A 23046-nucleotide genomic window follows, 5' to 3' on the forward strand; every position below is an offset into this window, starting at 1 on the left:
CAGCGTGGCCTGGCCGTGCCATCGTGGGGACAGGTGCCCTTTGTTTACAGGGACCACCGCCCTGTGATTATTATTATATTTAATACATTTATTATTATATTTATTATTATTTATCTCCCGTGCCAGGGTTCGTCAAGGCTGGAAACCCCCGGGGAGCAGCTGCCGGCACCGAAACAGCCCTTCCTGAAACAAGGCGAGAACTTCAGGAAGAAGAACTGAAACCAAAAATCCCCAACTTGCTTCTGGGGACACCGAGGTGCCACCACCCAGCAGGTCCCACCACCCAGGGAGGTGTTTGCTTTGGGTGCTACTGGAATAAGCTCTCGTGGTCCCAAAAATGCTGCCGTTGATGTTCCTGGGTCTCCAGAGAAGCCACTTCAGGCAGCCCACGAGGTCTTGATGGGGTTGGACGTTCCCTGGTCCCCACGCTGCTGCCTCATCCATGAAGAAGAAGGTGCCCATGTCGCTCCATGGATGGTCCTCCTGTCAAATCTATGTGTCCATCTGTCCCATCTCTATGTCCACCTGCCAGATTTGTGTGTGTCCCACCAGATTTATATGTCCGCCCACCCAATCCATATGTCCAGCCGTCAGATCTGTGTGTCCACCTGTCAGATCTCTATGTCCATCCACCAGATCTGTGTCCAGCCGTCACATCTAGATGTCCCTCATCAGATCTACATGTCCACCCATCAGATCCATGTATCCACCCACCAGATCCAGATGTCCAGCCGTGAGATCTGTACCTCCGCCCATCGGATGCACGCAACCATCCATCAGATCTACGTGTCCATCCACCAGATCTGTACATCCACCTGTCAAATTTACACATGGGTCCATCAGATCTATACGTCCACCCACCAGATCTATACATCCAGGTGTGAGATCTGTGCCCAGCCATCAGATCTACACGTCTGCCCATAGATCCATGTGTCTACCCATCAAATCTGTACGTCCACCCATCAGAACGACATGTCTACCCATCGGTTTTATAACCACCTATCAGATCTATGTGTGCAACCACCAGATTTATATGTCCAGATGTGAGATCTGCATGTCCACCCACCAGATCTACCCACTGATCCATCAGATCTATCCATCCACCCACTGGATCTACCCACTGACCCATCAGATCTGTCCGTCCACCCACCGGACCTACCCATTGGGACATCAGATCTATTCATTCATCCACTGAATCTACCCATTGACCCATCAGATCTGTCCATCCCCCCACTGGATCTACCCATTGACCAATCAAATCTGTCCATCCACCCACCGGATCTACCCATTGACCCATCAGATCTGTCCATCCACCCAGCTGATCTATATGTTCATCAATCAGATCTGTACATCGATCTACGTGGTGTGTCTCCGTGCACATGTCCCCGTGGATGTCCCCCTATGGACATGTCCCCATGGTTGAGGTGACACCCATCTACATCTTCCTCCATCGGGGGTCGTGCTACTGTTCCCCCTGACCTGGGGGTCTCAGGGGACACCCCGCTGCCTTTGCTGTCCCCTGCCTGCGTGTCCCACCCCCCCCTGCCTGTTTGTCCCTCCTGTCCCCTTGACCACAGTGTGACACCGCCAGGGGGACCCCAACCCTGGTCCCCCCCGGCAGCCTCCCAAGAAAGGGACATTGGCCAAGGGACGTCCCCAAATCCCGCAGCTGGGCAGCAAAAAGGGGTTTTGGGGACAGGTGACCCCTAATGTCACTCTGCTGTCCCCATCCTATGTGCCACCAGCAGCCTCCAGCAGGGGAATTAACGGGATGTGGGACACGAGCGGGGAGACACGGGTGTCACCGAGCTTATGGGTGGGGGGAACACATGTCCCTCCCCGGCAGTCCTCGGTCAGGTGCCACCACCGTGCGGGGACACGCGTGGGGATAGGGGCGGGAGCTCCTGGCGGTGACAGGGGTAGGGTGGGGACCGGGACAAGGACGGGACAGGGACAGGGTGGGGACAAAGACCGGGTAGTGACGGGGACAGGGAGGGGACAGACACGTGTGTCCCGCCCGAGCCACGCTCCGCTGTGCGGAACACGGGAGGGACACGTGAGAAAGGGGTGTGGTCACGAGGGGGCGTGTCCACGCAGTGGGGGGCTCGTAAATGGGCGGGACGACTGAAGGGGCGTGGTCATTGGAGGGGCGTGTCGGGGGCGCGTCTGTGGGCGGGGCCAGCCCGGCCCAGCCGGTAGCCGCGCCACCCAGTGGATCCGTGGTTCGAGCCCCCCCAGCCCCGGATGGCTGATATTTGTATAATTTTATATTATTTCCAGAAAATACAATAATCACGTGGTTTATATTATGTAAAAAATCTAATTAGTTTATATATTTTATTATATCCAAAATCGATATGATTAATGTAATATAGATAATGTAATATCATATATTGTAATGTACTATACTGTACTATACTATACTACACTATACTATACTATGCTAGAGTAGAATAGAATAGAATAGAATAGAATAGAATAGAATAGAATAGAATAGAATAGAATAGAATAGAATAGAATAGAATAGAATAGAATAGAATAATATTCTGTCTATCTACCTACCAAGTCACTACATAATTGCCACTAGGAAAGTATATATATATATACATATAGATATATATATGTATATCTATATATGTATATATAGATACGTAAAGCAAATGTATTAATATTGCAAGTTCTTACTGAATTCCAGCTGGTGGCGTAACTGTAGATGTGTGAACTGTTACTTGTGCCCAAATAGAGATATCAATGTATAACTACAAATATCTAAATATCAATATAGAACTATAAATATCTACGTATCCATATGTAATGATACATATCTAAATTTTCATGGATAACTGTAGATAGCTAAATATCCATTTATAACTATAAATACCTAAATATTCTTATATAACTAGAAATATCTAAATAGCCATATATAACCGTATATATCTAAATACTGATACATAACTATAAATATCTAAATATCAATATAGAACTATAAATATCTAAAAATCTATACATAACTATTTTTGTATATCACGCGGTCGTGGATCCCACCAGACGCAAGGGCTTGGTGGCTTCGTTTCCATTAATTTCTGTATTAAAATTACTACAAATTAGTATTTTTATTAATTACTATTCCTATTAATGACTACTACTGTCTGCTATCACAATAGTATAAAATGCTATTAATATGAGTAATTATTAACATTAACATTAGTGGCAATAATACAGATTAATAGTAAGGGTAATAATATGGATTACTAGCAATAATACAGATTGCTATTAGTAATTACTATATTAATCTGTATTTTCTTTACTACAGGTCACTATACATTACTATAATCCCTGTGATAGGTAAAGCAGGCAGGGATTAGAAATTTGTGTCCTGGGGTGTTGTAACACTCCCGAAAGTCGATAGTTGGGGTGCTGGGGGGTAATTACACCTAACGAGGTTGATCCCAGGATGCTCTGGGGTGGATTCTGGTGACTGCCCAAATTTGGGATCTAATGGGGGTGAAGCAACTCAACAACCCGATTTGTTACCCAATGGAGAGGTCACATGGTAGGTTGGATGATCCAGCCCCAGGAGAAGGTAACGAGCATTGTGATCACTAATAAACAAGACCTAATTGTTATATGCTAACAATTATGAGAGGGAAAGGAAATTAGAGGAGTTTTCCCCCCAAACTCTTCTTCATCTGGAACTCCTGGTTGGCCCCACATTGGTTTGACTCTGGGAGGAGGAACGAGGTGGGATTGAGGAACCGGGAGGACAACCTGGGCAACGGGTGCTTGGTCGCTTCGCTGCTCAGAAACGAGATCTTTGTTCCCCAGATGGTTGAGCATCTTCCAAGAGGTGTTTGGAAGGAGAACAGTCTCACAGCAGATGATTCACCTGGACAGTTCGTCCAATGGGCCACTGAGGATCATCTTTGGTACCCAAAGTTGAAGTTACACCATCAAAACTTGTCCGGATTGGACAATAAAGGCCAGTCATCAATCAACCAGTCATCATCAAGACCATTGCCTCAATCAACGACCACGCCATCAAGGTGACGTTGCCACCCGTGATACGGGCAGGGACTGGTTGAGGTTTGGGACTCACTTGTCCAAGAGCCAAGTTCTGGTTGAGCTTTCGGAAGTTCCTTCAGGAAAACCATCGGGCTGGGGGTCACGAGGGATGTGGAAGGTCCACCAAATTCTTTGGGCTTCTATCACCCCTCAGGCTGTCTTAGACGGGCATGTGGCACCATCACGCCGTTGGAAGTGGGAGGACACGTGTGTCACGTAGATTAACATCAGCGCTCTTCTGAGGTCTTTGGGACATCTGCTTGGGGGGTTGGACTGGATGATCTTTTGAGGTCCCTCCAATCCTGACATTCTGTGATTCCACCTGGATCCACCATCTGTAGCCCTAGACCTGTGTCATCAGACCAAGCCTTCATGTCCCAGGTGGCCCCTTTGACCAGCCACGGTGTGCCGTGACCACCAGCATCTTCTGGAGTGCACTGGGGAGCAGGAGAGGACTCCCCCCATCTTCCAAACTCCATATTTGAAGGGTGCGTCTCCAGCAATGGATCCAGTACCCAACAGGGAAGGAGCCGGTAGAGGTTTATCCCATGGTCACCCCCACAATGGGGAACCTTCCCACCCCAAGGATGACCCAAAGATCACCAGGAGCTCGTTACCACAATCCTCGTTGTCATCTTCCTCCTGTGAGTCCCCTACGTAGGCTGAAGGCGTCTCCATGGGTCATTGGGCCATGGCCTGATGGTGTAAAACTTCACGTATCAAGAAACGAGGTGCCTCGTCATGAGTAACCACCGCGAGCTGAGCTTCTGGGGTGGTTGGACAGGGTCAGTTAATTACAACAAACCTGGGACATGGCCTCACAGGATCCCTACGAGCTCCTGAACTTCCCATGGCTTGTAGAAGCTCCTTCTTGTTGATGTGTGATCTCAACTTGGGTGTCTGCTGTGAGTTTACACCCAAAAATCCAACCGTTGGGTGGGGTCCATGTCATTGACCCTCAGGGCTGGAGGTGACACCTTGAGGCCCTCCTGGAGGAACCTTCTCCCGCTCAAACGCCGTCTGGGTGTCGATGTGCAACCACCCCCGGTTCTGGTGGGGTTTGTTGGGTGTCCAGACAAGGCTGTGACACAGGGAATGAGACCGATGAGTGACACCCATCATTCTCCATCCTAATTAAGAGAAATTATGGCCGTTGTGGCTTCCGGGCCAACGTGACCTTGTCCTGCACGAATTTTGGGGACACAGAGGGGGTAGAACCTCCATTGTTGGTTTATCCAGAGATACCACGAGGTTTGACCCCAAGGATTTGCCCAACGAACGCCTCGTGGGCTGGGATTGTGATATATCCATAATTAATATATTTAAATTATATATGTATCCCCCGGATCCCGAAGCTGGATGGGGGGCGCAGGTCAGCCCGGCCTGTCCTGCACCGTGTTCCTCAAGGACACCCCAAAAACCGGCTCAATTTTGGGTCTCGCTTGTCATTTTCGGGGTCATTTTGTGCCAGATCGCTTGGTTTTAACGAGGGGGGTCCCCGCTCTCCTACCAGAGTTGGGATTTGGACCAAATTTGTACGAATTTGTGCCAAATTTGGGTTTGGATCAGCCCCAGGTCAGCGTTTGGGGCTGGGGGGTGGATGGGACCCCTCAAACTGGGATAACTGAGGGGACGATGGAACCCCCAGACTGGGACTGGGATAACTGGGGGGTGGATGAGAGCCCCCAGTCTGGGACTGAGGTATCTGGGGGGTATTGGGACCCCCCCAGTTTGGGACTGGGGTATCTGGGGGCCATTGGGACCCCCCCAGTTTGGGACTGGCATAACTGGGGGACGATGGGAACCCCTCAGACTGAGATAAGTGGGGGGCAATGGGACCCCCCGAATGGGACTGGGGTAACTGGGGGTGATAGGACCCCCCCAGTTTGTGACTGGGGTAACTGGGGGGCCCCAAACTGGGACTGGGCTAACTGGGGGGTGGATGGGACCCCCCCAGTCTCGGACTGGGATATCTAGGGGGTATTGGGACCCCCCTAGTTTGGGACTGGGGTAACTGGAGGATGATGGGAACCCCTCAGACTGAGGTAAGCGGGGGGCAATGGGACCCCCAGAGTGGGACTGAGGTAACTGGGAGTGATAGGACCCCCCCCAGTTTGGAACTGGGGCAACTGGGGGGGCCCAAGCTGGAACTGGGGTATCTGGGGGGCATTGGGACCCCCCACGTTTGGGACTGGGCTAACTGGGGGGGGCCCAAACTGGGACTGGGCTAACTGGGGGGTGGATGTGAGCCCCCCAGTCTGGGACCGGAGTATCTGGGGGGCAGTGGGACTCCCCCAGTTTGAGACTGGGGTAACTGGGGAACGATGGGAACCCCTCAGACTGAGGTAAGTGGGGGGCAATGGGACCCCCAGAGTGGGACTGGGGTAACTGGAGGTGACGGCACCCCCTCAGCCTGGGACTGGGATAACTGGGGGGCCCAAACTGAGACTGGGGTGACTGGGAGGCGATGGGACCCCCCCAAACTGGGACTGGGGTAACTGAGGGAACCTCGGACTGGGATAACTGGGGCGATGGGACCCCCCCCAGTCTGGGACTGGGGTAACTGGGGGGCGATGGGACCCCCCAGACTGGGACTGGAGTAACTGCGGAGCAACGAGACCCTGGCGGAAGTGAAGCGGAAGCGCAGCGTCCCGGAAGTGAAGCGTCCCGGAAGCGCAGCCGGCGCGTGTTTCCGGCGGGGACGCCCTTCGCGGCCGCACCGCCCCGGTCCCGTTGCCGGAGGAGGGAGATGGCGGCGGGCGGCGGCGGGCGCTGAGGCGGCGGCCATGGAGGGCGGCGGGGCGGCCAAGCCCAGCCTGCAGGTGGTTTACCAGGCCGTGCAGGCGCTTTACCACGACCCGGACCCCAGCGGCAAGGAGCGGGCCAGCTGCTGGCTGGGGGAGCTGCAGCGATCGGTGAGGCCTGGCGGGGAGCGGGGCTGAGGGGACCGAGGGGCGTGAGGGGACGGAGCGGGCGTCACTCCCTCCTGTGGCCCCACAGGGGGCCGTTGGTGCCTCCTCAGGGCCCGGTGCCGCGCGGGGGGACCCGGGCCCGCCTCAGGCTCCATCCCGGGGGCTCCAGTGGGTCCCGGGTTCGAGTCCCGCGCTGGGGGTCCCCGGGTTCGAGTCCCGCGCTGGGGGTCCCGGGTTCGAGTCCCGCGCTGGGGGTCCCCGGGTTCGAGTCCCGCGCTGGGGGTCCCCGGGTTCGAGTCCCGCGTTGGGGGTCCCCGGGTTCGAGTCCCGCGTTGGGGGTCCCCGGGTTCGAGTCCCGCGCTGGGGGTCCCCGGGTTCGAGTCCCGGGTTCGAGTCCCGCGCTGGGGGTCCCCGGGTTCGAGTCCCGCGCTGGGGGTCCCCGGGTTCGAGTCCCGCGCTGGGGGTCCCCGGGTTCGAGTCCCGGGTTCGAGTCCCGCGTTGGGGGTCCCCATGTTCGAGTCCCGCGTTGGGGGTCCCCGGGTTCGAGTCCCGCGTTGGGGGTCCCCGTGTTCGAGTCCCGCGCTGGGGGTCCCCGTGTTCGGGTCCCGCGCTGGGGGTCCCCGTGTTCGGGTCCCGCGCTGGGGGTCCCGGGTTCGAGTCCCGCGCTGGGGGTCCCGCCATCCCCGGGGAGCCCCAGCCGAGGCCTCTGTTCGTTCCCGCCACCTCTTGTTGGTTTTAACCACAACGCTGAGGGTGTTTGATGCAGGGAACGGCTCCGGAGGGTATTGGGGGGAAAGATTTGGGGCTTGGCCCGACTTGGAAGGGACGGGGGGATGGTGAGGGAGCACAAGCCCCCTTGGGGTCTATATGGGTCTATATGCGACCCACAACGAGCTGTTTCTCCCCAAACTTCAGCCTTACGACTACATTTTTGATTCAATGTGTGTTTTCTGCCCTTGGGGGAAGTAGGTTTGGTCCCTCAGGGGGTGACTTTGGTTTTGACTCTGTTCAGTGGTGCCCAGCGCCAGGGTGAGGGGCAACGGGCACAGACTGAACCACAGGAGGCTCCATGAGAACATGAGCAGAACCTTGTTTGCTGGGAGGTGCCAGAGCCTGGCCCAGGCTGCCCAGAGCGGGTGTGGAGTCTCCTTCTCTGAGCCATTCAAAGCCCTGGGATCCTGTGTGATCTGCTCTGGGACCCTGCGTGAGCAGGGGGGTTGGACTGGGGGATCTCCAGAGGTCCCTTCAACCCCAACCATCCTGTGATTCTGTGATATGTGTTTTTTCTCCTCTCCAAAGCCCCTCGTTTCTCCCCGTGCTGCTCCATCGCTGCCCTTTGCAGCACCGTGGGACGTCATTTTCCTCCTCTGCTCTTCCCCCACAATCTTTGGTGCCTTCCCAGGAGAAACCCGATGAGTTTTACCCCATGTCCTGTGACTCCTGGAGGAGCAAGGTGAGCTCCTCCTCACCATCTCTTCATCTCAAAGCCCAAATTCCCTGAAGCGCAGCAGCGAGTTCCCTCCCGAGCGGGTTCGGTGGAGCCCCACGAGCTTCCCACCATCTGGTAAATCTTTAGACCATTTCTTAACCACAACCTTATACATTTTCCTTTTAATTTCTTTAAATTGAGCGCGCCACGCAGTTACATCCCCAGGTACAACAGAAGTTTGCGGCGGTGGTTTTATCCGCAGCAAAGTGAGGGAGAATTTGGGTTCCGCGAAGGGGCTCGGCACCGATGGGCAGCGGGTCCGGCCCCATGGCTGATTCTTCAGGGGTCCGAGCGCCGCCGGCCGTGGTTGTGCCCGTTGAAATATCTCATTTGGGTTAAAAAAGGGAGGTTGTGATTTCAGAGATTATTCCTATTCCAGAAACAGCCACAACTTCGGATTTCACCCCTACCCAGTGCCGGGATGGGCGGCCGGAGGGGGTTTGTTATTAGAGAGCTCTGCGGGCTGCGCTTGGTACAAACGACCCCGTCAAAAGGGGAATGTGACGTATTTGGGACTTATTTTTAATACCCTGGTCACCCATAAGGGTGGGATCCCTCCTCCTGTGGAAAGCCTTGGGGTTTGTTTGGCTCCGTTGGGGTTTATTTCACTCCATTAGGGTTTGTTTTGCTCCACTGGGGTTTCTTTGGGCTGTTATCTGTGTCGTCTGGGTTGTTTCTAATAGAAATGGCAGGTTCCCGTGTTCCTCTGCGCTGTCTCCGCGCTGCTCCCTGGGCTGTCACACGAAGGGACCCCGTTGGTTTTTGGGAGAGGAATCTCCTTCCTGTCTCTTCTCGTGTGCTTTAAACCCCAGCGATGAGCCAGGTTAACACATTTCTGCTTCTCGCTTTCTATTTGTGCCTATTTGGCCTTTCAGAGCTCCGTCTGCCAGGTCTAAGGATCAGTTCAGGTGGTTTTGCGCACCTTTGGGTGCTTTGGGGCGCAGCCCGGTTTCCCTCAGCATCTTTACCTTGTTTAATTTACCGTTCACCGAGTTTATTCCGACTTGCAGGCACAAACCAGAGCAAGGTGAGCAATTTTATAGCGTTAACATCAGAACAGGTGATAAATTGGACTCGGGGCTGCTCAGCCCCCTATTTCTCATTAAGACTCGTCACCCCGTGCGTGATCTTAACCCGCGGGACCCCAAAGCCACCGTATGGTACAAGTTTGTCCCGACCGCAGTAAAACCCCCTGGAAGTTTTACTGATGATTTTATGCAGCTTCTTGGCACCTTCTCGCTGCAGGTACGGGGTGGTTTGATCCCTGCGCTTAAACGGGTGCTCGTGATCAGAGTTTTGGGTGGGATGGGGGGTGTGAAGCTGCTGGGCGAGCTCTCACCAAGCAGAATCTTGTCATCGAGATGAGAATGGAAGCGTCGGCGGCTTCTTTACCAGACAGGATGGGGGGATTGCGCTTAACCAGCAACGTCAGCTCCGTCCCGGCCCGGGTTAGCGCTGAGTTTAAAATCAGGATTCTAAAGCAGGAAACTTCCAGCACACATTGCATAGGATGGAAAGAAGATTCAGACCGTGCCAGGGACACATTTGCTCCTCGATGACCGCAGGATGTTCACTGGAGTGAGGGCCTGGTCGGGAATTAAAGCTCTTTCTGCAGTTTTTGTTGTGGAGAGAGACTAAACGGAGGTGTTTAATTAGCTACGTCGCTCTGTACTCGTGAGACAAACTCACTCTTGGATCAGGAGGTGATTCCTGAAATTAAACCTCTTCCTCCTCGTACAACTCGTTAGGTGCTGTCAAAGATGTGAGTACTTTAATATAATGTATATAGAGGTTATAAATGTATAATATGGAGGTTTTTGTCTGGTTTTAGAGCTCCGTGTCCTTGCAGAGGTGAGGGCCGGGCCAGGAGCCTCGCTGGCGGGACATCCACATTGGCCTCTGGGTTTTAGGGGAACAATTGAAAATCAAAACTCCTTCACCATCTTCCTGCTGCTTTCACCCCTTTTCTCTCTCTTTACCAACGTGTTCCTGAGCTGCGGCATGCGAGACGTCGGCTTTATGAAGGTTCAGGGCTTCACATGGGGGTTTGTGTCCAGCGCCGGACCAAGCGCTCGCTTATCGTCCCTGTTTTGTGAATAAAACCTCCTTGTGCCTCGAGCCGCTTGGATTTAATAACCCACAGCTCCTTCCTTTGGACTCGCGTCTGTTCCCAAACCATCTCCGTGCAAATGACGCCCGTCGTTGAATATTCCTCAATTATTATCGGCCAGGATGGCGCTTGGTGAGGCGCCTGGTTCGTGGCGCTGATATTGAGCGGTGGGGTCTTGGTTGGTTATTTGCGTTCGCCGCTGTGGGGATTGGGTGGGCACTGTTTGTTTTTGGCGTTTCTTTGAGTCGTGGTGTTGTCTGAAGATGTTGACGTTTGCCAGGATGGTCATCAGATGCTCGAGCCGTCATGGGGATGAGAAATTAAAGCTTAATAATTAATTAGTGTCGTTAAAGTCACTGGTGGTGATCGGCCTGGATTTGTCCATCTGCAGCCTCGTTCTTCCCTTTAATTGCCAATTATTTTGAGGGGATGAGGCTGCTGTAGCGGGGCGTCCCGAAGAGGGATTGTGAGCTTACCCCTGTCTTGTGCATCACTGAAAAGGTCAGATTTAGGTAAAAGTTTCCCAAAACCACAGAATTTGGGGATCATTCAACCAGCAAAGCGACACTTTTTTGTTTGGAGTTGCACGAAGGCAACTCCAGACTCGTCCAGTTTTATTTAATCCAGAAGAATCGTAGGGATTAAACTCATTTTAATCATACTCAGCTTTCTGGTCCCGCTATTTTAAGTGTTCCCACATGAATTTGCCGTCAGCGCGGGGTGTTGGTGAAGCGTGCGGTGCAGAAGAGCAGCTGCCGGTTGCTGCGTTGTTTTCCTTCTCTCGTTGTGGATTAAGTGCAGGTTGGTTTGTGGTTTAATGTTCATTCATCAAATGATTTCTAGGAGGCGGAAATTGTGTGCGGCTCGTGGCCAGAAAGGTTCATTTAAGTGACTGACACAGGTTTCCTTCGATCTGTCCGTAAAATTAATTTGTTGATAGTATTGCGTACAAGTATTAACCCCTGATTAAATTAAAACCAAAACTAGATAAAGGTTCCCTCTTGTTTATAATCACTGTTTAAAGCTTTTTAATTTTAAGGTGATGGAAAGTCAGTATAAATTCCCACATTGCCTGCACGTGGATCAAAAGCATCATGGAATCGTTGAATTGTTTCGGTTGGAAAAGACCTTCGAGATTGAGTCCAACTGTTAACCCAACACGGCCAAGGCCACCTGGAAACCACGTCCCCAAGAACCTCGTCTACGTGACCGTGTCCCTCAGAACCTCATCAGGCTCATCACTCTTCTAAATACCTGATTTCCCCCCATCCCTTCCTGAAATAACATCACAGAATCACGGGGAAGAAGCACCTCTGAGGTTCTCCAGTCCACCCCACTGCTCAGAGCAGGCGTTGAGCTTAGATCTGGTCCCTTGGCAGTGACAATGTGGCCATTGCTCAAACCATCCTGGTCAACAAGGCCTGACCCAAAATTGACGTTTCGGATGAGCAGCGAACCAGTATAAATGCGAAATCCCCAGTTTCACAAGAACTCTCGTTGCTGGTTCCCCCTGTAACCAAGTACCCAAGGACGGGGTTACCGGCCTTGATCTGGTGGGTTTTTTTGTTGACTGGTTGTACTGGGCACAAACCCGAGTGGAGGCTGTGGAGGGACATCTGGAGTCCGTGGTATTTGCCCCAAATCCTCCTCTGATTCAAGTCCTGGGTTTTTGAAGCATTAAACTCTCAGCGTCAAGAAATTTGCTCATATCTGGCCAGAAGGAGCAGGTAGAAAAGGCTGTGGAGAGAGGACGATGTGTCTTCTGGAGTGTTGGTGGAGAAGACAAGTTTCCTGACCAACCCACGAGAAGGTGGCCGGTGTGGTGGGTCTAGAAAGCAGAGGATGTTCCTTGATGTTGAACACGTCTTCCAATGCCGTATCCTGCGGCGTTCGGTAACCCAAGTGGAGAGAGGTGGACCTGATGGTTGGGAAACCCTCCCAATCAAACTGTAGTGGTCATTGGCCTGAAGTCCAGCTGGTGGCCAGTTATGAGTGATGTTCCTCAGGGGTCAATGTTGGTGTGGCTGCTGCTGAACGTCTTCGTTCATTATCTGGATGACAGGAGGGATGCACCCTCCGCAGGTTCACGGGTGACACCAAGTTGGAGGAGCGGTTGACGCGCTGGAGGGACCTCGGTGGGTGGAGGAACAGCCTCACGGGTCCTCCACCAGTTCAGCAAAGGCCAACTCAAAGTCCTTTCCCCGGGTTGTGAAAACCCCACGAGCAGGTCAGACTGGGACAACCGGCCAGAAAGCAGTGTTGTGGTTTGGGGTTTAGGGGACCGAATTGTCCCTGGGCTGCGTTGGGATGGACCAACCCTGGGACAAAGACCCATGTTGAGAAGGTCCCATCCCTGGAGACACTCACAGCCGCCCTCAACAAGCTTGACTTAAACTGCTTCTGCTTTGCGCAGAGGGCTTGAGCAGCGGGCTCCAGGTCTGCTGCTCCCACCCTCCGGGATTCCGAGTTTTTGGCTGTTTTATCAAAGTCTTCCTTGTAAATGACCCGAGGTGAAGATTTCCTGCGGGAGCACTCGAATCCTTTCAAGGAATGGCTGTGAGATTATCATTTGGGGAAAGAAAATGCAAGTTAAACACGTTGGGGGAAGTTCAGAAGAAATTGCTGGAACTGCAACAAGGTCTTACCAGAAGATCCACCGTGTGTTTTAATTTTGAGCTGGAAGCTCTTGATTCTCACAGCTCCTACAACTCATAATTCACCTTTGAGCCATTTTGGTGTCCATCTCTTAGATGGGTGCTGTACAGGTGAGATATTTCGGGGATCTTTGCTGGATTCCATCACCAGTCCTGGCCTCGTACTGGAACCGCGTCTCCAGCACACAAGTTACCATCTGTTTTCTCAACAACAGGTCCCTTTTCCCTACACCACTCTCCAACAAGTTGTTCCCCAATTTATACTGGAACCTGGGGTTGTTCCTGTTGCTCTTGGAGGTTTCTGGTGTGGACGCACCATGGTTTGTGGAACGGGCCCACAACCGGAGACGGGGAGGTGTTCTGTGCCAGAGCTGGTAGACGTGTCCTCCTACCTAAAATCCTTCTACCTCTTGGGTATCGCATCCTCATCTGAGCAGAAGAGGTGATGTTGCCCAGCTTTGAGACCCACTTATGGTCCCCAACCTCCCGTTTGAGGTCCTCAACCTCCCATTTGAGGTCTCCAACCACCCATCTCCTCTCTCCAGGACCAGCTCACCTTTCCAGCTCTGTTTCCACCCAAGTCCATAGCTGAGGTTCTTCACATCTTGGTTCTTGCGTCAAGGCTCAGGTGGCACCATGGTCGGTCCTTGCAGAGCTTTGTGAGGACGGGGCTGGGCGTTGATGTGGGTGCGGATGGTTCGATCACGGGCTCCTCATTCTGCCCACCCGTGTTTTTCATTCCACTCCCTTGGAAAGGGTTTTGATTGATATAAAACCTGTTACTCCGAGGCTTTTTAACAGATGCCACTGGCACGGCGAAAAGTGGCGGGACTGCAGAAAACCAACAGTAAAATCACAAAAAACACATCTAATTTTTTTTGCATGTGTTTTCAGTTATAATTTCCTAGGTTTTAACGCTACAAGTCGCCTCTAAGTGAACTCCTCCTCATCAACCCCTTCGTTAAAACTGAAAGAAGTGCTGGTTGGTTTGGTTGTTCTTTGCAGGGAGGGGTTTTCCTGATGTGAAGGGGCCTGGGCTCCCCTTGTTTACCGCTTCGCCTCTTCTTGTTACAGCCACATAAACACCCGACTCGTATTTCATCCCGGGATTAAACGTCAAGCAAATATTCGTCTCTTTAGCGGCGCGTTTTGGTTTTTACCCCCTCCAGAACCCAGGGACGTTGAGACAAAACCCTTTGGGTGGTGAATCTCCATACCCTGAGCTGCCTTCTTGCCTTACTCATGTCATTTATTGCTTGATTTTTACATCAAAAGTACATTTTGAACCCTGGTGTGAGGTGGTAGAAGCAGATTTTATACCCAGAGCAAGATTCTGGGTAGATAGATGCTGGGAATTGGAGGAAACCAAGATCTAAACGTCTTACGTAGAGGCAGGAACGGCAGCTCGTGGTTTATTTCTAATATTGCAACGACACTTGGCTCCTTCCACCCCGGGAGCTTCAGAACTCCGCGAGACACCTGGAAAACAGTTGCGTTTTGGGGTGAAAATCCATCATAAACTAACAGGAGCCTCATATTTGAGGTATTTATAATATTATTGGTGTTCCCGCCGCGAGCGCGAGTCTATGGGGCAACAACGTTACCCTACGCGGAAGATGGAGGAGACGTTACGCAACAAAAACGAACAATAGTTTGGGTTGGAAAGCCAAAACTGCTTCATTTTGCTCAGATGAGGTTGTTGTACACCCCCAAAAAATTCCCTAAATAATGTTAATTTCTGGAAATACTTGGTTGTTCTTTAAGGTGCAGGTTGGGTATTTGATACCCAACCCATACCCAGCGTCTGGAGCGGAGGGTGCGGAGCCAACCTTGCAGCTCTTTAACAGCTTCTATAACTCTCCAGCAAAACTTTTGAGCAAGCAAATCCCTTCTTTGAGTCATTCGCTCATTAGAGATCACAAACCCATTAATAATTTTACCATTTCTGCGGAATCAGCGACTCGCGGATGGATTATTGTGGGATAGCAGAGCCGGGGCTCTTCGGCTTTGATTTCTCCTCATTCCATCCCCATCCTTAATTGTTCAATTCTAAACGCCTTGGAAGACACGTCTGTTAATAAGGTTTTTAATACGAGTCGCATACAATTCTAGTTATTCAGTTTCTTAAGAAAGACTCTTGATTTATTACAATCTTGGCAATTACTTGGTGAGCACAAATTAACCCGCAGGGACATTTCTGTTGGAAACGCATCCAAATTTTTCTTCCTACCCATAATTGAATTAGAGGGGGTTTTAATTGTGAAATCAAATAATTTGGGGTGCGGGGGAGCCCCCTTAGGTCCCTGCAATGCAAAAATGTCTTGGTGTTCAGTAAAATATGGGTTTCTCTTTCCATGCTTGGGCTGGGTTGGTTCCCTTCACTGTGCTGCTGGACCTGGATGGTCTATATCAAAATATATACATAAAGTCCTTCTCTGGGGTGGTTTTGGGGTCCCATCTCGCCGTGTTTTTGGGGAGCTCCTCCTTTTGGGGTGTGATGTTTGTCCATCTGTGATATTGGTCAGAACCACCTTTCACCTCCCCCAAATTAAAAAGAATGAGAACTATCCACCATGCTCCAGTGCCGTGACTTTGTTTTCTATCAGAGATATTTTGGGGTGGTTTTCGTAGTTATTCTAATGGTAGAAAACACAATTAGGTGGTGTTGGATGTGGTTCTTTCACACACGGGATGCGAGTCCATTAGTTCGAGCTTAATTACACACAATTCAGATTTGAAGCATTTTAGCGAAACAAACCTAGGGTTTAATTTTTGAAGAAAAATCAAACGTTCTTACCCAACGTAAAATATGTTGGAGATGTTCCAGGAAACGAGGAGCATCTTATTGATTGAGTCCTTGGAAGACCTCGTTCCATAACAGTCCCCAAATCCACGCGTTTCTCCCCAATCTGTCCCGGTGTTTCTCTCAGATGTTGTCACGGTCTGTTCAGCGATGGACTCGTGATGGTTCTTCTACCTTGATCTCAGAGCGCAAAATTAAGGCGACCAAAATGCCAAGGGGTTATGATTCAATCAAGCAGTGTTACTTTATTAATTTGCCCATAAAGCGGCACGCGGTAGAGTAAGAAAAGAAAGGGGAAAGAAACGGGGGAAATTCAAGGTAAAGATGAGAAATGAGGTTGCGTTTCTCACCATCCAGTTCCAGAAGCTCCCTCTGCTCTCCGGTCCCGTGCAGTCCGGCCGGTCCTCCGTCGTGGTTCGGGATCCTCTGGTGGGAAGATCTTCAACGGTGTCCATTCTGGAGTCACCTTTCATGCTTCTTCACCCCCCTTGCTCCCATTGTTTCAGCCCAGTCTGCCTTGATTTCACAACCCAGGCTCGAAAGATCCACGCTTTCTTTTGCCAGCGCTTACGTGTCCAGCATTCAGGGTCTTTCTCTGGTCCATTGGGTGAGCTCAGGACCCTTGTTGAGCTGCTGGGCGTGCTCCTTTTCGTTGGCCATTGTTTGTGGAGCAGGTAGGGACACGTGTGACTGAGGCTGCAGGTGAGCACACAGCTTCTGGACGGCAGCTCTTGTCCCTGGGTCAGAGACCCTCAGAACAACGGCTTTCAGGAGGGGGGGGTGGTTTGGCTGGAGAAGCAGGCAAAGTCCACACAACAGCCATTGTGAGCAGCAGCCCCCATATCGGAGAAACAGTTCAACACAATGCTGCTCCTCGGGGCTCTCTCCAAGTCATTGTCCATGGGTTCTTTTGGTCAGGGCTTCAGTTCTCTAAGTTCTCGATGGCGATGTTCAGGCAAACACTGCTCCATCTTCGCACTGACTCTTACAGATGGACCCGCCGACTTCAATCTTTCAATTATATCTCATTATTTTCTTATATTTATCCAATCATTGTCCCTCTGGTTTTATTCCCGCGTAACGAGCGCAGCAATTATCCACAAACCCGCTTTTGTTGCTCTTTGCTGCAAGGCCACTCATGGGTTTGCTCTGGCGGGCTCTCCGGTACGAATTCCGGGCTGTTTCCCCCAGGGGAGCGCGGTTTTCCCCGCGTCGCTGAGTGCGCCGCGTTTTCCCGCAGGTGCACGCCTGGGAGATCTCGGACCAGCTGCTGCAGATCCGCCAGGATGTGGAATCCTGTTACTTCGCGGCGCAGACCATGAAGATGAAGATCCAGACGTCGTTCTACGAGCTCCCCACCGACTCCCACGCCTCCCTGCGGGACTCTCTGCTCTCCCACATCCAGAACTTGAAGGATTTGTCCCCCGTCATCGTCACCCAGGTGGGTGCTGTCACAGCGATGTTTGGATTACTCAAAGAGAAGTGCGACTTAAGAGTTGGGTGGTGGGTTCGCTCTATTATTTACTGCATAGGGGAAACACGCCAACGTAAACGCTGCTGATCTTCTCTCCAGGTGCCTGTATCAGTTCATAAAGCAAACTTTCAGGTGTTTTCTTTCCCCGATAAGCGGCTGTGCTGCCATCCAGAGAGCTGGACAGGCTGGGGAGCTGGGCATGGAAACATTTAATGAAACAGAACAAGGGCAAGTGTAGAGTCTGGAACCTGGGCAGGAACAACCCCAGGTTCCAGTGTAAGTTGGGGAATGAGCTATTAGAGAGCAGTGTAGGGGAAAGGGACCTGGGGGTCCTGGGGACAGCAGGGTGAGCATGAGCCAGCACTGGGCCCTTGTGGCCAGGAAGCCAATGGGACCTGGGGTGGGTTAGAAGGGGGTGGTCAGTAGGTCAGAGAGGTTCTCCTGCCCCTCTGCTCTGCCCTGGGGAGACCACACCTGGAATATTGTGTCCAGTTGTGGCCCCTCAGCTCCAGAAGGACAGGGAACTGCTGCAGAGAGTCCAGCGCAGGGCAACAAAGATGCTGAAGGGAGTGGAGCATCTCCCGTGTGAGGAAAGGCTGAGGGAGCTGGGGCTCTGGAGCTGGAGAAGAGGAGACTGAGGGGGGACTCATTCCTGGGGATCAATATGGAAAGGGGCAGTGTCAGGAGGATGGAGCCAGGCTCTTCTGGGTGACAACCAGTGACAGGACAAGGGGCAATGGGTGCAAACTGGAACACAGGAGGTTCCACTTGAATATGAGAAGCAACTTGTTTGGGGTGAGGGTGGCAGAGCCTGGCCCAGGCTGCCCAGGGGGGTTGTGGAGTCTCCTTCTCTGCAGCCATTCAAACCCGCCTGGACCCCTTCCTGTGGAACCTCAGCTGGGTGTTCCTGCTCCGCGGGGATTGCACTGGATGAGCTTTCCAGGGCCCTTCAATCCCTGATATTCTGGGATTCTGTGAATCTGTGGAGTCTGTGTCTTGGAGCTCCAGAGACAAACTCTCAGGTGATGCTGTATCCATCACGCTACAAACGTTTAGGATTTGTAGAAAACTACAAATCTCTACAATCTCTGTATAATTTGTATGTCTTTATATGCTATATATATATATATATATGTATATACTTTATATATTATATCTTTACAGACCACCAAAAAAATCAAGACGATTAAATTAAACAGTATTCCCTTGAAATAAAACAGTTTCAGAACAAACAGGAGGCCTTGGTCCTCTTTTTAAAAATGCTCTTTAAGCTCCAGTGACTGTTTGCTGCTCCCCTTATCTACAGTCCCGCTGAACAAAGCTATCGCTATATGGAAAGTTAAACGTATTGATGAGGTGTTAATGTCTACATCTCTTTATTTGCAAAGGTAACTACAAATAGCGCTGTGCCACAAACTGGTATCTTGACCAACAATTGCTTCAGCGTGCGATGAACGGATTCATTCCGAAGCTGCTCCCCATCGGACCCTTTTCCCTGACTTGTTTTTGGTCCATAGCCCTGACGGTGCCGTTTTGTCTGGATAAACCCATTCTTCTCAGCAAAATAGGCCTGGCTTTGCAATATCTGCGATGTCTCTGTCAACCTTAGATCCTTGTTTTCCCACTCAGTTCCATTTTTCCAAGGAAAATGCAAGCTGGGCTTTACCTTGCAGGTGTTTAGTGCAACCTGCAGTTGCTTTTGGCAAATACAAGCTTAGAATTTTAGCAAATCTCATCTGCTAAGTGACACAAATCAAAGAGTATGTTAGAAAATCGTACTACCTTATATCTCTAAATAACGCGTTACATTTGCTCTGCATGTACTGAAGCAAAATGACTGATTTTGAACTTGAGCTGGGCTCATCCACTGACTTCTGAGTAGTAAAACTATCGCCGTACAGCTCACTTATTTAGCAGAGGGAGCTCAAAGTGGCTCATCCAGGGCTGAAGCTGCTAAAGCCCGGGCTATCTAGTCTTAACTTGCCCTTAAGAGCAGCCTGGTAGCCAGGCTTGTCTCACAGCACCGCTAGAGCCGTTCCTAATGTTAATCTCTGGCTTAGGGGAGGGAGAAGAGACGCTGCAGGTCACGGCGATGCCGCCCAGCTCCACTTTTATCGCTTCTCACCTTTTTATGAAACAAAACCCCTTTTTCTCCCTTATTTGCTCCTCCAGCTGGGAGAACAGAGAAGATCGACGCGTGTCTCCGAGCATGGAATTGTTTCCCCTCCTTCATTATGTGGTTCCTTTAGCTTTACCCTCTTGTTTGCTGTTTGGAGAGCTCGGGGGGCCAGTTTTACCCCAAAATAGTGGAGAACATCACCCCATTGGGGCGGTGGGTGCTCCGCGGGGATCGCGCAGATAAAACAGGGATGTTGTGAGTTAGTATCGGTGTAACCTGCCCAGCGTGGGTCTGGTGGTCCCAGCCCCATCTCCTCTCCTTTTGGGTGGATTTCATCAATCGCCACGCTTATCTGCGGTTATTTTTTGTCTTTTTGTCCCCTTGCAGCTCGCTTTAGCAATAGCAGACCTTGCCCTGCAAATGGCGTCTTGGAAAGGCTGCGTACAAACACTGGTTGAAAAGTAAGTCATTTTCTATATTCTTCAACTCTTCACTTGTTTCTCGAGGAAACGTTGGGTGGGTGGGACCTGTGGCACCCCAAAAGTCCCGCAGCGCCAAACGGCCTCACAATAGGTTTCCTTAATTAATGAAGTGTTTAGATGGCGGCGGGGAGGTGGGTTGGCCTGTGGCTCCGTGCGACGGCGCCGTGCGCGCCTCCACGGCCACAACTCCGCGCCTCAGCGATTCCCTCATCCCTCTTTTGTCCGCGATGATCCCCATCCCCTCCTGCTTCAACCGCAGCCAGCGGCCATTTGTGCTGCCAAAGCTTTGCCCATTTCTCTGTTCAAAACTCTTGAGCTAAACCGCCGACAGAGGCCCTCGATGCTCTGCCCTCGCGGCAGGCGCTGGAGCGTGTTCCCATCACACTCGTGCCCAATCTCTTTGAAAAGCCGCTCCGCCTCTCGCTGTTTCCCAGTATTTAGTGTTTTTGTGTGCGCTCAGCTCTCACCTTCATGTCTTTCCCCGTTTTCCAGGTACAGCAACGACGTGACGTCCCTGCCCTTTCTGCTGGAGATCCTCACCGTTCTGCCCGAGGAGGTTCACAGCCGCTCCTTGCGCATCGGCGCCAACCGCCGCACCGAAATCATCGAGGACCTGGCCTATTACTCCAGCACCGTCGTCTCCCTGCTGGTAAGGACACACTCACGCGGCCACCGAACCCCGCTCGGCGGCTAAAGGTGGTCGTGGAACTTCTCCTGCCCTGCGCATCGCTGATCCTGGTTATTCCAGGTTGGGTGCGATTAAAAATCTGCGACAAATTTTGATGATCAAAATCCCAGTCAGGCTCCTGTTGAAAACAGAGCTCGCTATGGAGAATTAAGAACCTTCTCATCCTCCCGACTGGATCGTCCCCACGAGGATCGCGCTGTTTTAGCCGGTGGGACGGAGCGTGGGGCTCATCTTTTGGCTCAGTGTCCGTTAAACTCAGAAAAAGCTCTTTGTTCTCCTGGGCTGGTGGTTCAGTGGTTGCTCAGGGCTGGATTCCTGCGCAGCTCGGGGAGTTTTGTGCTATTTGATGGTTACACAAGAAATTACTTCAGTCCGTTGTGGGGTGCCTATAGGTCACTAGGTCCTCTCTAGGGTCACACACGGGTAGATCTCTCTATACGTGTCAGAAAAAGGGCGTTCAGGGACTCGAAGACTCTGATCTCCCTCTCTTTTCATGCCCCTTTCAGCCTTAAGTATGTACCTCATTTTTGATGGCTGTTTGATGAGCTGAGGTGGTGGATTTAGCTGCACGTCACGTTTAGGATTGGCCAAGTGAAGAGACTGTTGTTCTTCAGAAGATTCCTCATCCAGGGAGCAAGTCACGCTCTCCAAGAATGAGACTGTTGTGGGCCCCAAAATATAGAATTATAGAATCATAGAATTGTTTTAGTTGGAAAAGACCTTTGAGATCGTTGAGTCCAACCATTAACCAAACCGTGTCACTAAACAATGTCCTGAGAACCTCGTGTCCGTCTGTCCAACCCTCCAGGGATGGTGACTCCAGCACAGCCCTGGGCAGCCTGTTCCAACGCCCCACAGCCCCCTGTTCTCATTTGGGTTGGAAAAGGCCTTTAAGATCAAGTCCAGGGCAAACTTGGGGAGCAGAGGGTAAGCGTGGAGGTGAATGGCTCCAGGGACTGAAGGGAAATGCTCCTCGCTGGCTCCGTGCTCGCCAGAGGGATTCTCCTGCTGCTCGGTGGTGTTTGAGCTCAGTCAGGGAGCAGCCAAACCGATCCCTGACTTTGCGTGGACCACGTGCGGTTGCTTCTCTTCCCGTAAAATTCTACCATTTCACACTGCTTGTGTAAAGATAACACATTATTGAGACTGTCACTCCACCAAGCAGCTGGAGGGTCTGCGTTCGCTCTTGAGATCCGGGGAGATTTGTTTAATGTGCCGTTTCATTTATCCCCTCGTTATCTGCGTCCCCATCCCACATCTCTCCCTGCATCCCCGTCCCCATCCCACGTCCCTCCCTGCATCCCCATCCCACATCCCTCCCTGCATCCCCGTCCCCATCCCACATCCCTCCCTGCATCCCCATCCCACATCCCTCCCTGCATCCCCGTCCCCATCCCACATCCCTCCCTGCATCCCCATCCCACATCTCTCCCTGCATCCCCGTCCCCATCCCACATCCCTCCCTGCATCCCCATCCCACATCCCTCCCTGCATCCCCATCCCCATCCCACATCCCTCCCTGCATCCCCATCCCACATCCCTCCCTGCATCCCCGTCCCCATCCCACATCCCTCCCTGCATCCCCATCCCACATCCCTCCCTGCATCCCCGTCCCCATCCCACATCCCTCCCTGCATCCCCATCCCACATCTCTCCCTCCATCCCCGTCCCCATCCCACATCCCTCCCTGCATCCCCATCCCCATCCCACATCCCTCCCTGCATCCCCATCCCACATCCCTCCCTGCATCCCCGTCCCCATCCCACATCCCTCCCTGCATCCCCATCCCACATCTCTCCCTCCATCCCCGTCCCCATCCCACATCCCTCCCTGCATCCCCATCCCACATCCCTCCCTGCATCCCCATCCCACATCCCTCCCTGCATCCCCGTCCCCATCCCACATCCCTCCCTGCATCCCCATCCCCATCCCACATCCCTCCCTGCATCCCTGTCCCTGGGACCCAACACAAAGTCACCCCCAGCAGTTTCCCTCGGTTTCATCTGCAGAGTTAGAGGTAAGACGCCCTCAATTTAAACTTCCAGCACCTGTGCAGAAGGTCCTCGCTCTCTTTCCACGCTGCATTTGGTGTCCCCGTGGTTACCAAAGCCACAGAGAGTGTCTGGGTGACCATCTGAGCGTGGCAGGTGCTTCTGGTGGGTGTTTGGTGTTTGTACCACATCTGGCTTTGCCTTCCCCACTGAGTTAAACCCGGAGGGAAGGGGGATGGCGGTGATCGGGGTGCAGCAGATT

At 52.1% G+C, this 23046-nt stretch overlaps 1 protein-coding gene across 1 annotated transcript in view; it reads left to right on the forward strand.

Moving 5' to 3' along the window:
* The first annotated feature begins 6752 nt into the window (after positions 1–6752).
* The window catches only part of TNPO3 (transportin 3), a 36694-nt gene continuing 20400 nt past the window's right edge, over positions 6753–23046 (forward strand). The window contains exons 1-4 of the mRNA XM_065842882.2: positions 6753–6977; positions 17271–17471; positions 20011–20084; positions 20598–20754. Coding sequence (XP_065698954.1) covers positions 6849–6977; positions 17271–17471; positions 20011–20084; positions 20598–20754 — 561 coding nt within the window. The 5' untranslated portion in view covers positions 6753–6848. The remainder of the gene's footprint in view (positions 6978–17270; positions 17472–20010; positions 20085–20597; positions 20755–23046) is intronic.

Source organism: Patagioenas fasciata, chromosome 1, assembly GCF_037038585.1.
Source record: "Patagioenas fasciata isolate bPatFas1 chromosome 1, bPatFas1.hap1, whole genome shotgun sequence".
Classification (NCBI taxonomy): Eukaryota; Metazoa; Chordata; class Aves; order Columbiformes; family Columbidae; genus Patagioenas; species Patagioenas fasciata.